Source organism: Bos indicus, chromosome 10 (assembly GCF_029378745.1).
Source record: "Bos indicus isolate NIAB-ARS_2022 breed Sahiwal x Tharparkar chromosome 10, NIAB-ARS_B.indTharparkar_mat_pri_1.0, whole genome shotgun sequence".
Lineage (NCBI taxonomy): Eukaryota > Metazoa > Chordata > Mammalia > Artiodactyla > Bovidae > Bos > Bos indicus.
In genome coordinates, this window is record NC_091769.1 from 37,314,648 (window position 1) to 37,328,678 (window position 14,031).

The 14,031-nt window shown below is 49.4% G+C and overlaps 1 protein-coding gene across 2 annotated transcripts in view; it reads right to left on the reverse strand.

The window, feature by feature from the left end:
• Positions 1-14,031, reverse strand: part of PLA2G4E (phospholipase A2 group IVE) — an 80,694-nt gene that overhangs the window by 11,929 nt on the left and 54,734 nt on the right. For both annotated transcript variants that reach the window (XM_019968589.2, XM_070797337.1), the window contains exons 5-12: positions 13,744-13,784; positions 8,345-8,387; positions 7,768-7,828; positions 6,733-6,893; positions 6,289-6,372; positions 5,898-5,935; positions 3,685-3,820; positions 2,246-2,382 (exon numbers count right to left, since the gene is read on the reverse strand). In XM_019968589.2, coding sequence (XP_019824148.2) covers positions 2,246-2,382; positions 3,685-3,820; positions 5,898-5,935; positions 6,289-6,372; positions 6,733-6,893; positions 7,768-7,828; positions 8,345-8,387; positions 13,744-13,784 — 701 coding nt within the window. The remainder of the gene's footprint in view (positions 1-2,245; positions 2,383-3,684; positions 3,821-5,897; positions 5,936-6,288; positions 6,373-6,732; positions 6,894-7,767; positions 7,829-8,344; positions 8,388-13,743; positions 13,785-14,031) is intronic.

The following is a 14,031-nucleotide window of genomic DNA, read 5'->3' on the forward strand; positions in this document are numbered from 1 at the left end:
TGCCAGCTAAAGATTCATTACTTTGCCAACAAAGGTCCGTCTAGTCAAGGCTATGGTTTTTCCAGTGGCCATGTATGGATGTGAGAGTTGGACTGTGAAGGAAGCTGAGCGCCAAAGAATTGATGCTTTTGAACTGTGGTGTTGGAGAAGACTCTTGAGAGTCCCTTGGACTGCAAGGAGATCCAACCAGTCCATTCTGAAGGAGATCAGCCCTGGGATTTCTTTGGAAGGAATGATGCTAAAGCTGAAACACCAGTACTTTGGCCACCTCATGCGAAGAGTTGACTCATTGGAAAAGACTCTGATGCTGGGAGGGATTGGGGGCAGGAGGAGAAGGGGACGACAGAGGATGAGATGGCTGGATGGCATCACTGACTCAATGGACATGAGTTTGAGTGAACTCCGGGAGTTGGTGATGGACAGGGAGGCCTGGAGTGCTGCGATTCATGGGGTCACAAAGAGTTGGACACGACTGAGCGACTGAACTGAACTGAAAGATTCATTTCCCCTTTTTCTTCTTAACTTCTCTGTGGGCAGTCGGGAGGAGTAGAACAAAGATGGAGATCCCCAGCCCTGGGTCTTTGCCTCTGTCTGCCTTTGCTTAGCCTGGACACAGTTTCTTCAGTCTAGGTCAGGATCGCCAGGGATTGCCCTCCCCACGGGGATCTGGCCTTCAGCTGCCCAACTGTCTGAGCCGCGGCCTCTGGCTTCAGGAGAGTTCTTCAACAAAAAAGCACCCTTCTCTCCATTAGTTTCACGTGGTTACTTTTATACTTTTAAAAAGCTTTCAAAGATGTTACAAAGGATTGATTTTGATTTTTAAAAACTCCTTCCCAGCACTTTCCCAGGCCAGGAGACACCCCACCCCCACCCTAGCGCAGCCTGGGTTCCTTCCGGTTTCCTGCCTGATCCAGAGATAGGCCAGGAGGAGGTAGACACCCCTCTACCCCGATGCAAGCAGGTCTGTCTCCTTAGCCCACTTCCCATGGGCAGCAGTTTATCAGTGAGGATTGAGAATGTAGGCCCTGGACTCAACCTGGGTTGAAATCCCAGCTCAACCACTCATTAGCTGAGTGACCTTGGGCCAATCCCTTCTTTTCTCCAGCTGTAAAATGAGCATAATGACAACATCTTCCTCATAGTCTTGTTAGGAAGAAATGAGAGGGTCCATGGGAAACAGTCTCCCCGGGACTCGGTACAGAGGCAACGCCAGTAATTGTCAGCTATCCTCTGTCCCCTCTGGGCTGAAGCCTCAGGGCCTCTGGTGTGCCAGGAACCCTTGGCTTTCCTCACATCTGTCCACTCAAATGAAAGCTACCCAGAGTCCTCCAGGATGAGGAGCACAGGTTGGGGCCTGGAAGGTTCTGGGGCTTACTAGTTCCCACAGAATAAGACTCAGCCCTGGCTGAGAGGCTCTGGGCTGTCACGAGGCCTGGGTCATCCTAGACCAGGGCTGCATCATGACTTTGGTGGGCCCCGTCCACCATAAAAAATAGTAAAAAAAAAAAAAAAATTATCTTTTATGACTGTTGTGTAAAGACAAACATAGTAATATTATTTACTAAAACATTTTCTTCAACCTAGAAGTTCTTTCCATTTTTCCTGATCTTAAAAGAAATTCAAACATTTTTGTGCCCCCCCCACCCCCGCCCCGGCATCTGTGGAGAAGCCGTCCTCACACTGGCCTCTCCTGTGGCAGAGCTGAGGGCTCACACTCCCGGCTCACCGGCAAGAGTGAGGAGCTGGGAGCCCGAGGCGGCCCACAGGGCAGAGGGAGCGCACGGGGCGGGCTGGGCTGCTATGTGGGCAGCCAGGGCAGCGGGGCCAGCTCCTCCCACCCCAGGAGACTTGGCACGGTCGGTCTGAGAGAGGACAGCTGCCTCTCCCCGGCAGGATGGGGTCGGTGGAAGCAGTGGCTCACTCCTGGTTGGCCACCACACTGCTGGGCCCCTGCCGTAGTAAACGGAAGTCACGGCCAACACACGTCCTTTGTGTACCCAGTCCTGGGAGAGCATCTCGCAACAACCCCATGAGGTCAGTGCTGTTACTATCCCCACTTTACAGCTACAGAAAATGAGACTTGGAGAAGTTAAGCTGTATGCCCAAGGTCACACAGCTGTGAGTGGTGACAGGTGTCACGAGTCACTCTATCTTGGGGCGGAGGAGCTTCACCAGAAACCCCCCTCCTGGCCAACCTGTTGCCTGCTTGCTCTGGGCTTCACCAGACACGTCCCCGGCTCCTTACCAGGTGGCCCCAGACAGGCCGGTGATATAGCTGGCACAGTTCAGGATGTTCAGCTTCTGCAGCGCCAGCAAGTGGCCGTACATGGCGGTCATAGATCTTGTTCCACCCCCAGTGGCCATGATGGCTATCAGCGGGACCTGGGGGCACATGGAGCGGGGTGTCGGGATGAGGCTGGACAGCAGAAGACTTGGAATGACAGGAGCTTAGAAAGAACAGTGGAGGAGGAGAAGAGAGCTACAGAGAGCAAGGGCGGGGGGAATTGAGCAACCTGAAAACTGCTTTTCACACAGTGTCAGGCCACTTGGTAGGTTTAGAGCTGGACCTTATCTCTCAACCCAATGGTTGGTGTCAGGCTTGGTAAATCAGAAAGTCACATAGGAGCTCTTAGCACTGTGAATCTAGCCCTCAGTTAAAAGAGGATGAACTGGGGCCAGAGGGCTGGGTGACTTGCTCAAAAATCCAACCAGTGTGATTCTTTAATGGCTGTGAATCAGTATCTGCTATAAGGGGATCTGATGTTAGAGCATCAAGGCCAGGCTCGGCTCGTGATATGTGCTCAGAATAAACCGTATGTTTAGGAGCAGGAACAGATGGATTTTTGATATGGGAAGGAGCAAGGTTGTCATCTGTGGGCTTACATAGGTTTAAGATGCCCTTGGTGTGTTTCCCTACAGATGGGAGAGGGAGGTGTGGGGTCTTTACCAAGACTCGCTTTGTTTTCATTTGAGTGGGGACTGTGAGAACTATTGTCAGCCGAAGCCCTGTCACAGCCATCCTAAGTGGCGAGGTCTCTGTCCACACTGTGGTTAGCCTCAGAAGGGGAACTCTCGGCGGGCTGACTGCTGCTCACGGGAGTGTGGGCCCCAGCCCACACCAGGGAGATGACAGAGGGCACAGAGGCTCTGTTGTCTGCCCTGTGCACAGAAGCTGGCCCTGCAGGCGGAAGCTGCTTGTCTTCAGTCCCCGACTGCAGTTCATTCTGTGTGTGTGTGTGTGTGTGTGTGTGTGTGTGTGTGTGTGTGTTCACGCACATTTGGGGGAAGGGAGAATTAAAGAATGAAGGGCCTACGGCTTACGGAGGCAATGTGTGGCATGTGTGAGCTAGGGGAGCTCTCAAGTTTTCCCTGGCTGGGAAAAGGAGGCCACGTGGTCCCGTGTAGCTAGGACATCACTCATTGTCTCAGGATGTCAGTGCAGGGGAGGAGCTGCTGGGCTCCTTCCTTTCCTTCTACTCTACCCTCCCTGCCCCTGTGACTACACAGCTGAATCACATCCTACAGTGATGAAGCACAGCCCTCACCTGGGCGCCTGGAACCTTGGCACTAAGGACCACGGGAAAGGCAGTGCTGCCCTGGGGCACGGGAGGGACTGCAGGGCGCAGCCGGCAGGCACGGTTTGGAAGGACAGGTTTGACTTGGAGTGGACCTCCGCTCACCCACCTCATCTGCCCGCAGGTCCTCCTCCAGCTGCAGCACCTCCTTCAGCGCCTGGGCTGCCACCACCCTCCGTTTCTGCAGGAACTCCAGTTCTGCCTGGCACAGGCTGAAGCCCAGCCGCACGTCCAGTGCCTGGGAACTATGGGGACAGAGGACCTTGGCTGAGCGGGCCTGTAGATTCCATCTTCATGGAGAAGACATGGTTTTAGGGTCAGTTGGACCTAGGCTTGAGGCCTGGTTCTGCCAGGTGTCACCTCTGTGACCTTGGGCCTCTGCTTTCTCATCTGTAAAATGGGGCTAATCGTGCTTGACTCCCGACAATGAGCCACCAAATGTAAAGCCCCCAAAGCCTTAGCTGGTGCACTGTGAGCAACTACTTAACACTATTAGGTATTCATTGAACCCTATGCTTTCTCAATAAGTTCTGGAAAGTGCTGGAAGGCGTCCCCGAGGCACCTGCTAGAGCCTGAGGCCAGACATGGTGACAAGGGTCCCTGAGATCCTTTTAGCCAATCCCTCTGAATAAAGCAAGGGCTTCCCAGGTACTCAGTGGTAAAGAACCTACCAATGCAGAAAATCCAAGAGATATGGGTTCAATCCCTGGATCGGGAAGATCCCCTGGAGGAGGAAATGGCAACCCACGCCAGTATTCTTGCCTGGAAAATCCCACGGACAGAGGAGCCTGGAGGACTGCAGTCCTCGGGGTTTCAAGGAGTCAGACATGACTAAGCACAAACACACACATACTCACACACACACTTCTGAATAAGACTGTACCATAAGGGCTCTCGTGAGCTGGATAAACGAGGCCTTGTTCTCACGGTACTCATATTCCTTTCTGCTCCCAGAGTAAGACTCCTCCTTCACACTCTCGCTGTAATCCTGTCATCCCTACAGGTCTACAAGGTGGGTGGGGCAGAAGAAACATGTCCAACACTTGTCCTCTTTTTATCATATCCCTGATCTGAGCAAGTCCAGGCTTATGGCCTGGCATTCAAGCCCCACCTGATCTGTCCAGCCTCACCTCCTGCTACTTTCTAGGAGGGTCCGTTGGCTCCCAGAGCCCAGGAGCAGTGTGGGTCCTGAGCCTCCTTCCTCTGCCCACCAACATCCCTTGTATCCTCCAAGGTCCTGCTCCCCGGGCAAATGAACCTTTGAGAATTTCTGACCTGAGTCTTAGTGACCTGTGTAATTAACAAGGTCATATCTCCTTGAAGGCAGAATCTGGGGACTGTCCCATCTGTTCCCTCTGTGTCTAGTACAGGCCTGCAGACACAGCTGTCAGGAAATTTTCCCTTGGTCTCAAGAAGGAATGAATAATCAAACAGCAATAATAATAACATTAGTTGATATTTTCAGACTGTCCCACTTCTCAGATCACTGATTTCCTCACATGTGTTATCTCACTGGATCCTCAAAGCAACCCAACCATGGACCATGCCTTTAGTATTGCTGTAATTTGCAGATGAAAAAAAAAATGAGACTTAGAGGGGCTTAATAACTTGATCAAGGACAAAACAGCTGTCACTGTAAATGGAAGCAACAGTCACTTGATCTTCAACAAGGGTGTCAAGACAATTCAAAAGGGAAAGAATCATCTTTCCACCAAATGATGCTGAGACAATGGATATCCACATGCCAAGAGTCCAAGAGTGAAGTTGGACCCCTATTTCACAATATGTACATATATATTCACATATATACAAATTAACTCAAAATCAATCATAGACTCACATGTGAGAGCTAGGACTATAACACTCTTAAAAGAAAACATGGGAGTAAATCTTCTTGACCTTGGATTAGGCAATGGTGTTTTAAATATGACACCAAGAGCCCAAGTGACAAAGGAAAAATATACATACGCTGAAATTCACCAAAACTGAAAATTTCTGTGCTTCAAAGAACACTATTAAGAATGTGAAAGACAATCTTCAGAATAGGAAAAAATATTTAGAAGTCATATATCTGACAAGGGGCTTGTATCAAAATATACAAAGAAATTTTACAAGTCAACAATAAAAGGCAAATCACCCACTTTAAATTGGGCAAAAGATTTGAATAAATATTTCTCTGAAGAAGATACACAAATGGGCTGTAAGCCTATGAAAAGATGCCCAACATCACTGGCCATCACTGAAATGCAAATCAAAACCACAAGATACCACATCCTTAAAGAGAAATGAGTCAGAGGGACAGACAGAAAGAGGGTACTTTACCAGGGTGTAGACTTCATGTGTAATTCACAGTTCTCATTCTGGGAAGTGAAAGATGAAAAGTTTGTCAGGGATGACAAGTTTAGAGCCAAGAGTTCCCAACCAAAGAAGTGGAGACTCACCACACTGTCCACCCCGACCTGACTCCAGACATACGCGTGGGCACACACTCATGTTCTCTTCTGGACATGACCCTCCCCACCATCCTGGACTCAGCCTCCACACACTGTCTTTGGCTCCACACTGCAGCCCAGCAGTCTCCTACCCCACAAGACTCCTCTACCCTACCAGAAATCATCCTCCTTCACGGCCCCCCAGGCTCTCCCCATCTCCTTGTCACAGGAGCTCCAGGCTAAGCTGCTCAGGGGCCCCTTCCCAGACCCCAGGCCCTCACCAAAGGCAAGGTCACTGCCTGGCCGTCGGGGAGGCAGTGGAGGGACTGGCACACAGGGCCCTTCTGGCGCGCACAGCAGCAAAGCTGGAAGGAGGGCAGGTGTGTGAGGGGGAGGGCCCCTCCCGGGGAGGGCCCCTCCCGCTGCCCACCACTCCCAGTCCCCTAACCCCCACACCTCTCCCAGTCCCCTATACCTCCCCACACCTCTCCCAGTCCCCTATACCCGCCCCACCACCTCTTCCAGTCCCCTACCCCCCACACCTCTCCCAGTCCCCTATACCCCCCCACCACCTCTCCCAGGCCCCTACCCCCCACACCTCTCCCAGTCCCCTATACCCCCCAACACCACCTCTCCCAGTCCCCTACCCTCCACACCTCTCCCAGGCCCCTACCCCCCACACCTCTACCAGGCCCCTACCCCCAACATACTTCTGCAGCCCCTACCTCACAGATCCACGGGCTTTTGGGCAACTCCACGTGCACCTCAGGCTGGAAGTATTTGGGGTATTGGAAGCAGGCAAGGTTTGAGCAGCAGGACTCCAGGCAGGGTGAGATGCGCTGGGTGTGCTCGAAGGACTCCGTCACTGTCACCAGGAGGTCCTTCTCTGGAAGAGAGGACAAGAGGGCTGAGACCCCCAGGAAGCCTCTTGCTTCCCACCCTCACATGGCCCACTAAAAGGCCTAGCTGGAGGCACCCAGGATAGGGGTTTAGAATGACCAAGGCACTGGATAAAATGCCCCAAAGCCTTGTTCTGAAGGGCAGGGCAGGGCCCTGGAACCTGCACTTCAACAGGCTTGTGCATGAGATCTGAGATGCTGAGTTCTCTGGACTAATCCTCCTCCTTCTCTGCAATGTGCCCCCAAATCACCCTCCCACTGCACTGGAAGCAGCCCCCCTTTCTGCCAGTTTGAGGGTAGAGCCTCTTCCTTCCCCTCCCTCCACCTGTGGGGCTCTGAGGCTGTCCTCTTTCCAGGCAGGGCTTGAGTGGGGGGATGGGATGGAGTGCTGAACTGGAGGGTCTCGTAGTTGTGGATCTGTTAGGTCCCTGTCAGCTATAAGATGCTAGAACTCTATGAACTGGAGTCTGATTAGAGGAAGCGGTGCATCTAGAGGGCCCTACCTGCCTTGGGTGCTGACCACCGCGCTAGACCCCGGGAATCCCTGGTCTGACAGGCTGCAGCGCAGATCAGTATGGACAAATAGGCAGTGCTGTGCCCTTGATCCCTGGCCCAGGGCGCTGGCCAGGCTGGGAAGCTCTGAGGGTCACCTGGGGGCCTGGAAGAGCAGCCTCCTTTTAGGGCAGTGAGAAGGACAGGGGTTCGTGAGGGTAAGAAGATCCCGAGGACTCAGCCAAGCTTTGGGTTCCCCATCGAGCCGAGGGCGGCCATGGAGCGGCCACCCTGATGTTGATAGAGTCAGAAAACAGCACCATTCCTGCCTCCCACCCGCCAGCAGGCAGAAGTGGTTGAAGGGCTCACTTTTCCTCTTCTTTGGCCTCCTGGATTCTGCACAAACCTCCAGGCAGGACATTTGTCGAGACTGAAACAAAGGAAGGGGGGTCATTTTGAGCCCATGCTGCCTGGGATGCTCTACCAGGCCACACATTCCCAGAGACTGATCTTGCAGGGAGAGAGCTCCTTGAATCCTGAGGCTTTAGCTGCATTGAATTAAAATGGCTATACTAACAGCCTAATTATGGGAAACTTTTAACTTCTGAATTTAATGCTTTTAGGGATTGGAGTTAGGGAAAACTGGGATGAGACTGATTCTGGGAGGAGGCTGCAGACTAGTGGGTGCTTTTATTAGGGGGTTCCTAGGACACGGTTGTGGGAGATGGGGTGATGGCCCAGATATTTTCCCCCCAGGAGCAGGAGCCCAGCTGCTGCCCCCACCATGCCCTGGCTCCCTTTGTCTGGCTTCAGTTAGCCTGCCTCCTAGCGGGCTCTGGGGCAAGGGTCCAAGTTGGGCCTGGTTTTCCTTCCCACAGTTCTGTTCTCTGAGAGGAGCAGCCACAGGTGGCCCTAGAGCCACAGGAGACTCTGGAAGGACAGTTACCACCAGCACGCCGTTCGTGATGAGGCTCTCAGGTGGAGAGGGGCTGAAAAACAAAATGAGAACTCCTGGTCAGTCTTGTCATTCTTTTTTTTTTTTTAACTTATTTTATTGAAGTATACCTGAGTTACAACATTGTGTTAATTTCCACTGTATAGCAAAGTGGTTTAGTTATACACACATATGTATATATTCGTTTTCATATCAATTCAGTTCAGTCGTGTCCAATTCTTTGCAACCCCATGGACTGCAGCATGCCAGGCTTCCCTGTCCATCACCAACTCCCAGAGCTTGCTCAAACTCATGTCCATTGAGTCGGTGATGCCATCCAACCATCTCATCCTCTGTCATCCCCTTCTCCTCCCACCTTCAATCTTTCATAGCATCAGGGTCTTTTCCAATGAGTCAGTTTTTCACATCAGGTGGCCAAAGGATTGGAGTTTCAGCTTCAGCATCAGTCAGTCCTTCCAATGAATATTCAGGGTTGATTTCCTTTAAGATTGACTGGTTGGATCTCCTTGCAGTCCAAGGGACTCTCAAGAGTCTTCTCCAACACCACAGTTCAAAAGCATCAGTTCTTCGGTGCTCAGCTTTCTTCACAGTCCAACTCTCACATCCATACACGACCACTGGAAAAACCATAGCTCTGACTAGACGGACCTTTGTTGGCAAAGTAATGTCGCTGCTTTTTAATATGCTGTATAGGTTGGTCATAGCTTTTCTTCCAAGGAGCAAGTGTCTTTTAATTTCATGGCTGCAGTCACCATCTGCCCCCCAAAATAAAGTCTGTCACTGTTTCCACTGTTTCCCCATCTATTTGCCATGAAGTGATGGGACTGGATGCCAGGATGTTAGTTTTTTGAATGTTGAGTTTTAAGCCAACTTTTTCACTCTCCTCTTTCACTTTCATCAAGAGGCTCTTTAGTTCTTCTTCACTTTCTGCCATAAGGGTGGTGTTATCTGCATATCTGAGGTTATTGATATTTCTCCCAGCAATCTTGATTCCAGCTTGTGCTTCCTCCAGCTCAACATTTCTCATGATGTACTCTGCATATAAGTTAAATAAGCAGAGTGACAGTATACAACCTTGATGTACTCCTTTCCCAATTTGGTACCAGTCCCTTGTTCCATGTACGGTTCTAACTGTTGCTTCTTGACCTACATCGGATTTCTCAGGAGGCAGGTAAGGCGGTCTGTTGTTCCCATCTCTTTAAGAATTTTCCACAATTTGTTGTGATCCACACAGTCAAAGGCTTTGGCATAGTCAATAAAACAGAAATAGATGTTTTTCTGGAACTCTCTTGTGTTTTTGATGATCCAACAGATGTTGGCAATTTGATCTCTGGTTCCTCTGCTTTTTCTAAATCCAGCTTGAACGTCTGGAAGTTCTTGGTTTATGTACTGTTGAAGCCTGGCTTCGAGATTTTGAGCAGTACTTTGCTAGTGAGTGAAATGACTGCTATTGTGTGGTAGTTTGAACATTCTTTGGCATTGCCTTTCTTTGGGATGGGAAATGAAAACTGACCTTTTCCAGTCCTGTGGTCACTGCTGAATTTTCCAAATTTGCTGACATATTGAGTGCAGCACTTTCACAGCATCATCTTTTAGGATTTAAAAAAGTTCAGCTGGAATTCCATCACCTCCAGTAGCTTTGTTCATAGTGATGCCTCCTAAGGCCCACTGGACTTCATATTCCAGGATGTCTGGCTCTAGGTGAGTGATCACACCATCATGGTTATCTGGGTCATGAAGATCTTTTTTTGTACAGTTCTTCTGTGTATTCTTGCCACCCTTTCTTAATATCTTCTGCTTCTGTTATGTCCATATCATTTCTGTCCTTTATTGTGCCCATCTTTGCAGGAAATGTTCCCTTGGTATCTCTAATTTTCTTGAAGAGATCTCTAGTCTTTCCCATTCTATTGTTTTCCTCTATTTCTTTGCACTGATCACTGAGGAAGGCTTTTTTATCTCTCCTTGCTATTCTTTGAAGGAGAAGGCAATGGCAACCCACTCCAGTTCTCTTGCCTGGAAAATCCCATGGATGGAGGAGCCTGGTAGGCTGCAGTCCATGGGGTGGCTAAGAGCCAGACACGACTGAACGACTTCACTTTCACTTTTCACTTTCATGCATTGGAGAAGGAAATGGCAACCCACTTCAGTGTTCTTGCCTGAAGAATCCCAGGGACGGGGGAGCCTGGTGGGCTGCCGTCTATGGGGTCGCACAGAGTTGGACACAACTGAAGTGACTTAGCAGCAGCAGCAGCAGCAGCTATTCTTTGAAACTCTGCATTCAGATGGGTATATCTTTCCTTTTCTCCTTTGCCTTTTGCTTCTCTTCTTTTCTCAGCTATTTGTAAGCCTCCTCAGACAACCATTTTGCTTTTTTGCATTAATTTTTCTTGAGGATGGTCTTGATTCCTGTCTCCTGTACAATGTAATGAACCTCCGTCCATAGTTCATCCGGCACTCTGCCTATCAGATCTAGTCCCTTAAATCTATTTCTCACTTCCACTGTATAGTCATAAGGGATTTGATTTAGGTCATACCTGAATGGCCTAGGGGTTTTCCCTACTTTCTTATATTTAAGTCTGAATATGGCAATAAGGAGTTCATGGTCTGAGCCACAGTCAGCTCCTGGTCTTGTTTTTGCTGACTGTATAGAGCTTCTCCATCTTTGGCTGCAAAGAATATAATCAGTCTGATTTCGGTGTTGACTATCTGGTGAGGTCCCTGTGTACAGTCATTTGCTGTGTTGTTGGAAGAGGGTGTTTGCTATGACCTGTGCGTTCTCTTGGCAAAACTCTGTTAGACTTTGCCCTGCTTCATTTTGTACTCCAACACCAAACTTGCCTGTTAGTCCAGTTATCTCTTGACTTCCTACTTTTGCATTTTAGTCCCCCATGATGAAAACGACATCTTTTTTGGGTGTTAGTTCTAGAAAGTCTTGTAGGTCTTCATAGAACTGTTTAATTTCAGCTTCTTCAGCGTTACTGGTTGGGGCATAGACTTGGATTACTGTGATATTGAATGGCTTGCCTTGGAAACGAACAGAGATCATTCTATTGTTTTTGAGATTGCACCCAAGTACTGCATTTCAGACTCTTTTGTTGACTATGAGGGCTACTCCATTTCTTTTAAGCGATTCTTGCCCACAATAGTAGATATAACGGTCATCTGAATTAAATTCTCCCATTCCAGTCCACTTTAGCTCACTGATTCCTAAAATGTCGATGTTCAGTCTTACCATCTCCTGTTTGACCACTTCCAATTTACCTTGATTCATGGACCTATCATTCCAGATTCCTATGCAATATTGTTCTTTACAGCATCAGACTTGACTTCTATCACCAGTTACATCCACAACTGGGTGTTATTTTCACTTTGGCTCCATCCCTTCATTCTTTCTGGAGTTATTTATCCACTGATCTCCAGTAGCATATTGGGCACCTACTGACCTGGGGAGTTCATCTTTCAGTGTCATATCTTTTTACCTTTTCATACTGTTCATGAGGTTCTCAAGGCAAGAATACTGAAGTATATGCTATTCTTTTTCATATACTTTTCCATTATGGTTTATCATGGGATATTTAATTCCCTAAGCTATACAGTAGGACTTTGTTGTTTACCCATTCTATACATACTGGTTTACATCAACAAATCCCAAATTTCCAATCCAACCCTCCCCCACTCTCCCACCCACCCTTGGCAACCACAAGTCTGTTTTCTAAATCATATCCTTCTTGACTGATTTCTCACAAAGGGGACAAAGAGCCTATATAGAGTCAATAAGGAGATAGCAGAACCTTATTAGTGCTTGTGAAAAATACTGGCTTAAGAAGCCTTAGGAATTGGCAAGGAGAAAACTGGCATACATTTAAAATAAAATATCCAGAAATAAAGATTTATAGGATAGAGGGAGTAGAAGCGTTTCCTTTTTTTCTCACTTAAAGGATAACTGGTCTTTATGTCCAACCAGATGCAACTGCATGGAGTTATAACGATAAACAGGTTGCAAGAAAAGGCTGGAGCCCACCGCCTAGCACAGATGTGAACAGTTCTGATAGAAAAACGGATCCCTCCTCCGTTCTGTGCTTTAATGTGTGCATTAACAAATAGTTCTGACCCAGCCAGAGAGGGGCCTTGGGAGTGTGAAATGTCTGTGTTACAAACCCGAGAGAGCCTCTCTGGTTACAGTTAGTCTAGGGAAGTCCATAGCCTCCCTCTTCAACCTAAGCCCAAGAGGACTGTGTCTCCAGGTCAACCCTTATTCTGACGTAGTTCCTCCACTTTCTGATTCACCCAAGGAACACTTTTCCCCTTAAAAGTCCTGTTAAACCAAGAACCAAAGGAGAGAGCTCAGATTTTCTTTACTGTGAAACAAATGAACTTGATTTTAACTTGCCAAATTAAATTTTAATTTTAAGTTGATTTTAATGAGGACCTTCAGTCCCAAGAGCCCCTACACATAGGATTCTCTGGTTGGATCTTGACAAGCCCTCTGTTCTAATTCCTGCCTCTCATTGTCCCCCTGTTCGTGGGCTGATTGTAAGTCCAGGGGATTCAGTCCTTCCAGGGCTAAGAAGCCAGCTGCCCAATCAATCACAAGGCACCCTGCTGTCCCAGGGAAGGCTTGTCCCCTCCAGGAAGGGGCCCCCCCTCACTGCCCCTTCCTTTCCTTCCTCTCCCTTCGTACCCTTCTTCCCACACTCCCAACTCTGTGACCCAGGTCCATGTGAGTCCACAGCATAGTCATACCCCTAGGAACCTGGATCTTTTTCTTAGTTGGAAATGATGAGAAATAATCCCATACCTTGGCCCCGAGCTTCCCCTTGACTTGGTTCCAGAGTTGGAGCTGGCTGCAGAGGAGCACAGCAGCCCACTCCAGTGCTCTTGCCTGGAGAATCTCAGGGACGTGGGACCTGCTGGGCTGCCATCTATGGGGTCGCACAGAGTCGGACATGACTGAAGCTACTTAGCAGCAGCAGCAGAGGGGCTGCTTCAGCCCCGGGTTTGGGGGGAGTTTGTTCTAACAGTTCTGGGTCCAGGAGGAGACACCTTAGTCCTGATGTCTTTCTTAGCCTGACCTTGGGAAAGTCCCATCCCCATGGTGGCAGGAAGTCTTCCCAGGAGCCACTCTCAGAAATGCTGGGGATCTGAGGCAGATGAATTGGCCAGAGTACTAGATCTTTATAGCACTGACATCAGCAGACCTGGATGAGAAGGGGTGGAGCCCAGGCACCTACACTATTTAGGAACTCCCAAGTGATCCCCATGCATTTGAGGGGTGTCAGGGGTGGGAGTGGAAGAGGAGGTACTGCAGGAAGAAGGTGCAATGCCTGTGAGCAGAAGCCGCTTTGGAATCCGGACCTTGGTGGAAGCCTGTGGGGCTGGGTCCTACTCACCTCTCCTCCAGCAGGAACTCCACTTCCAGCTCCTCCATGCCCTGCAGGGGGAGGAAGAGACTGCAGTTGTGATCTGTGTCTCCACTTCTCTCCAGACCAGGATTCTTGCCACCCTAGGAGACCCTGCTGACATGTCCGTGTCCGTCCCACTTGGTGGTCCTGCTGTCTTAGAGTGGGGGCAGCTGCTCTTGGCTCTTTTTGTCCTCCTTGTCTCTCTCCGTCTCCAAGTCTTTTTATCAGGAACATCATTGACCACCCAGAGGAGGTCAGGGTATGAAGCTGACCCTC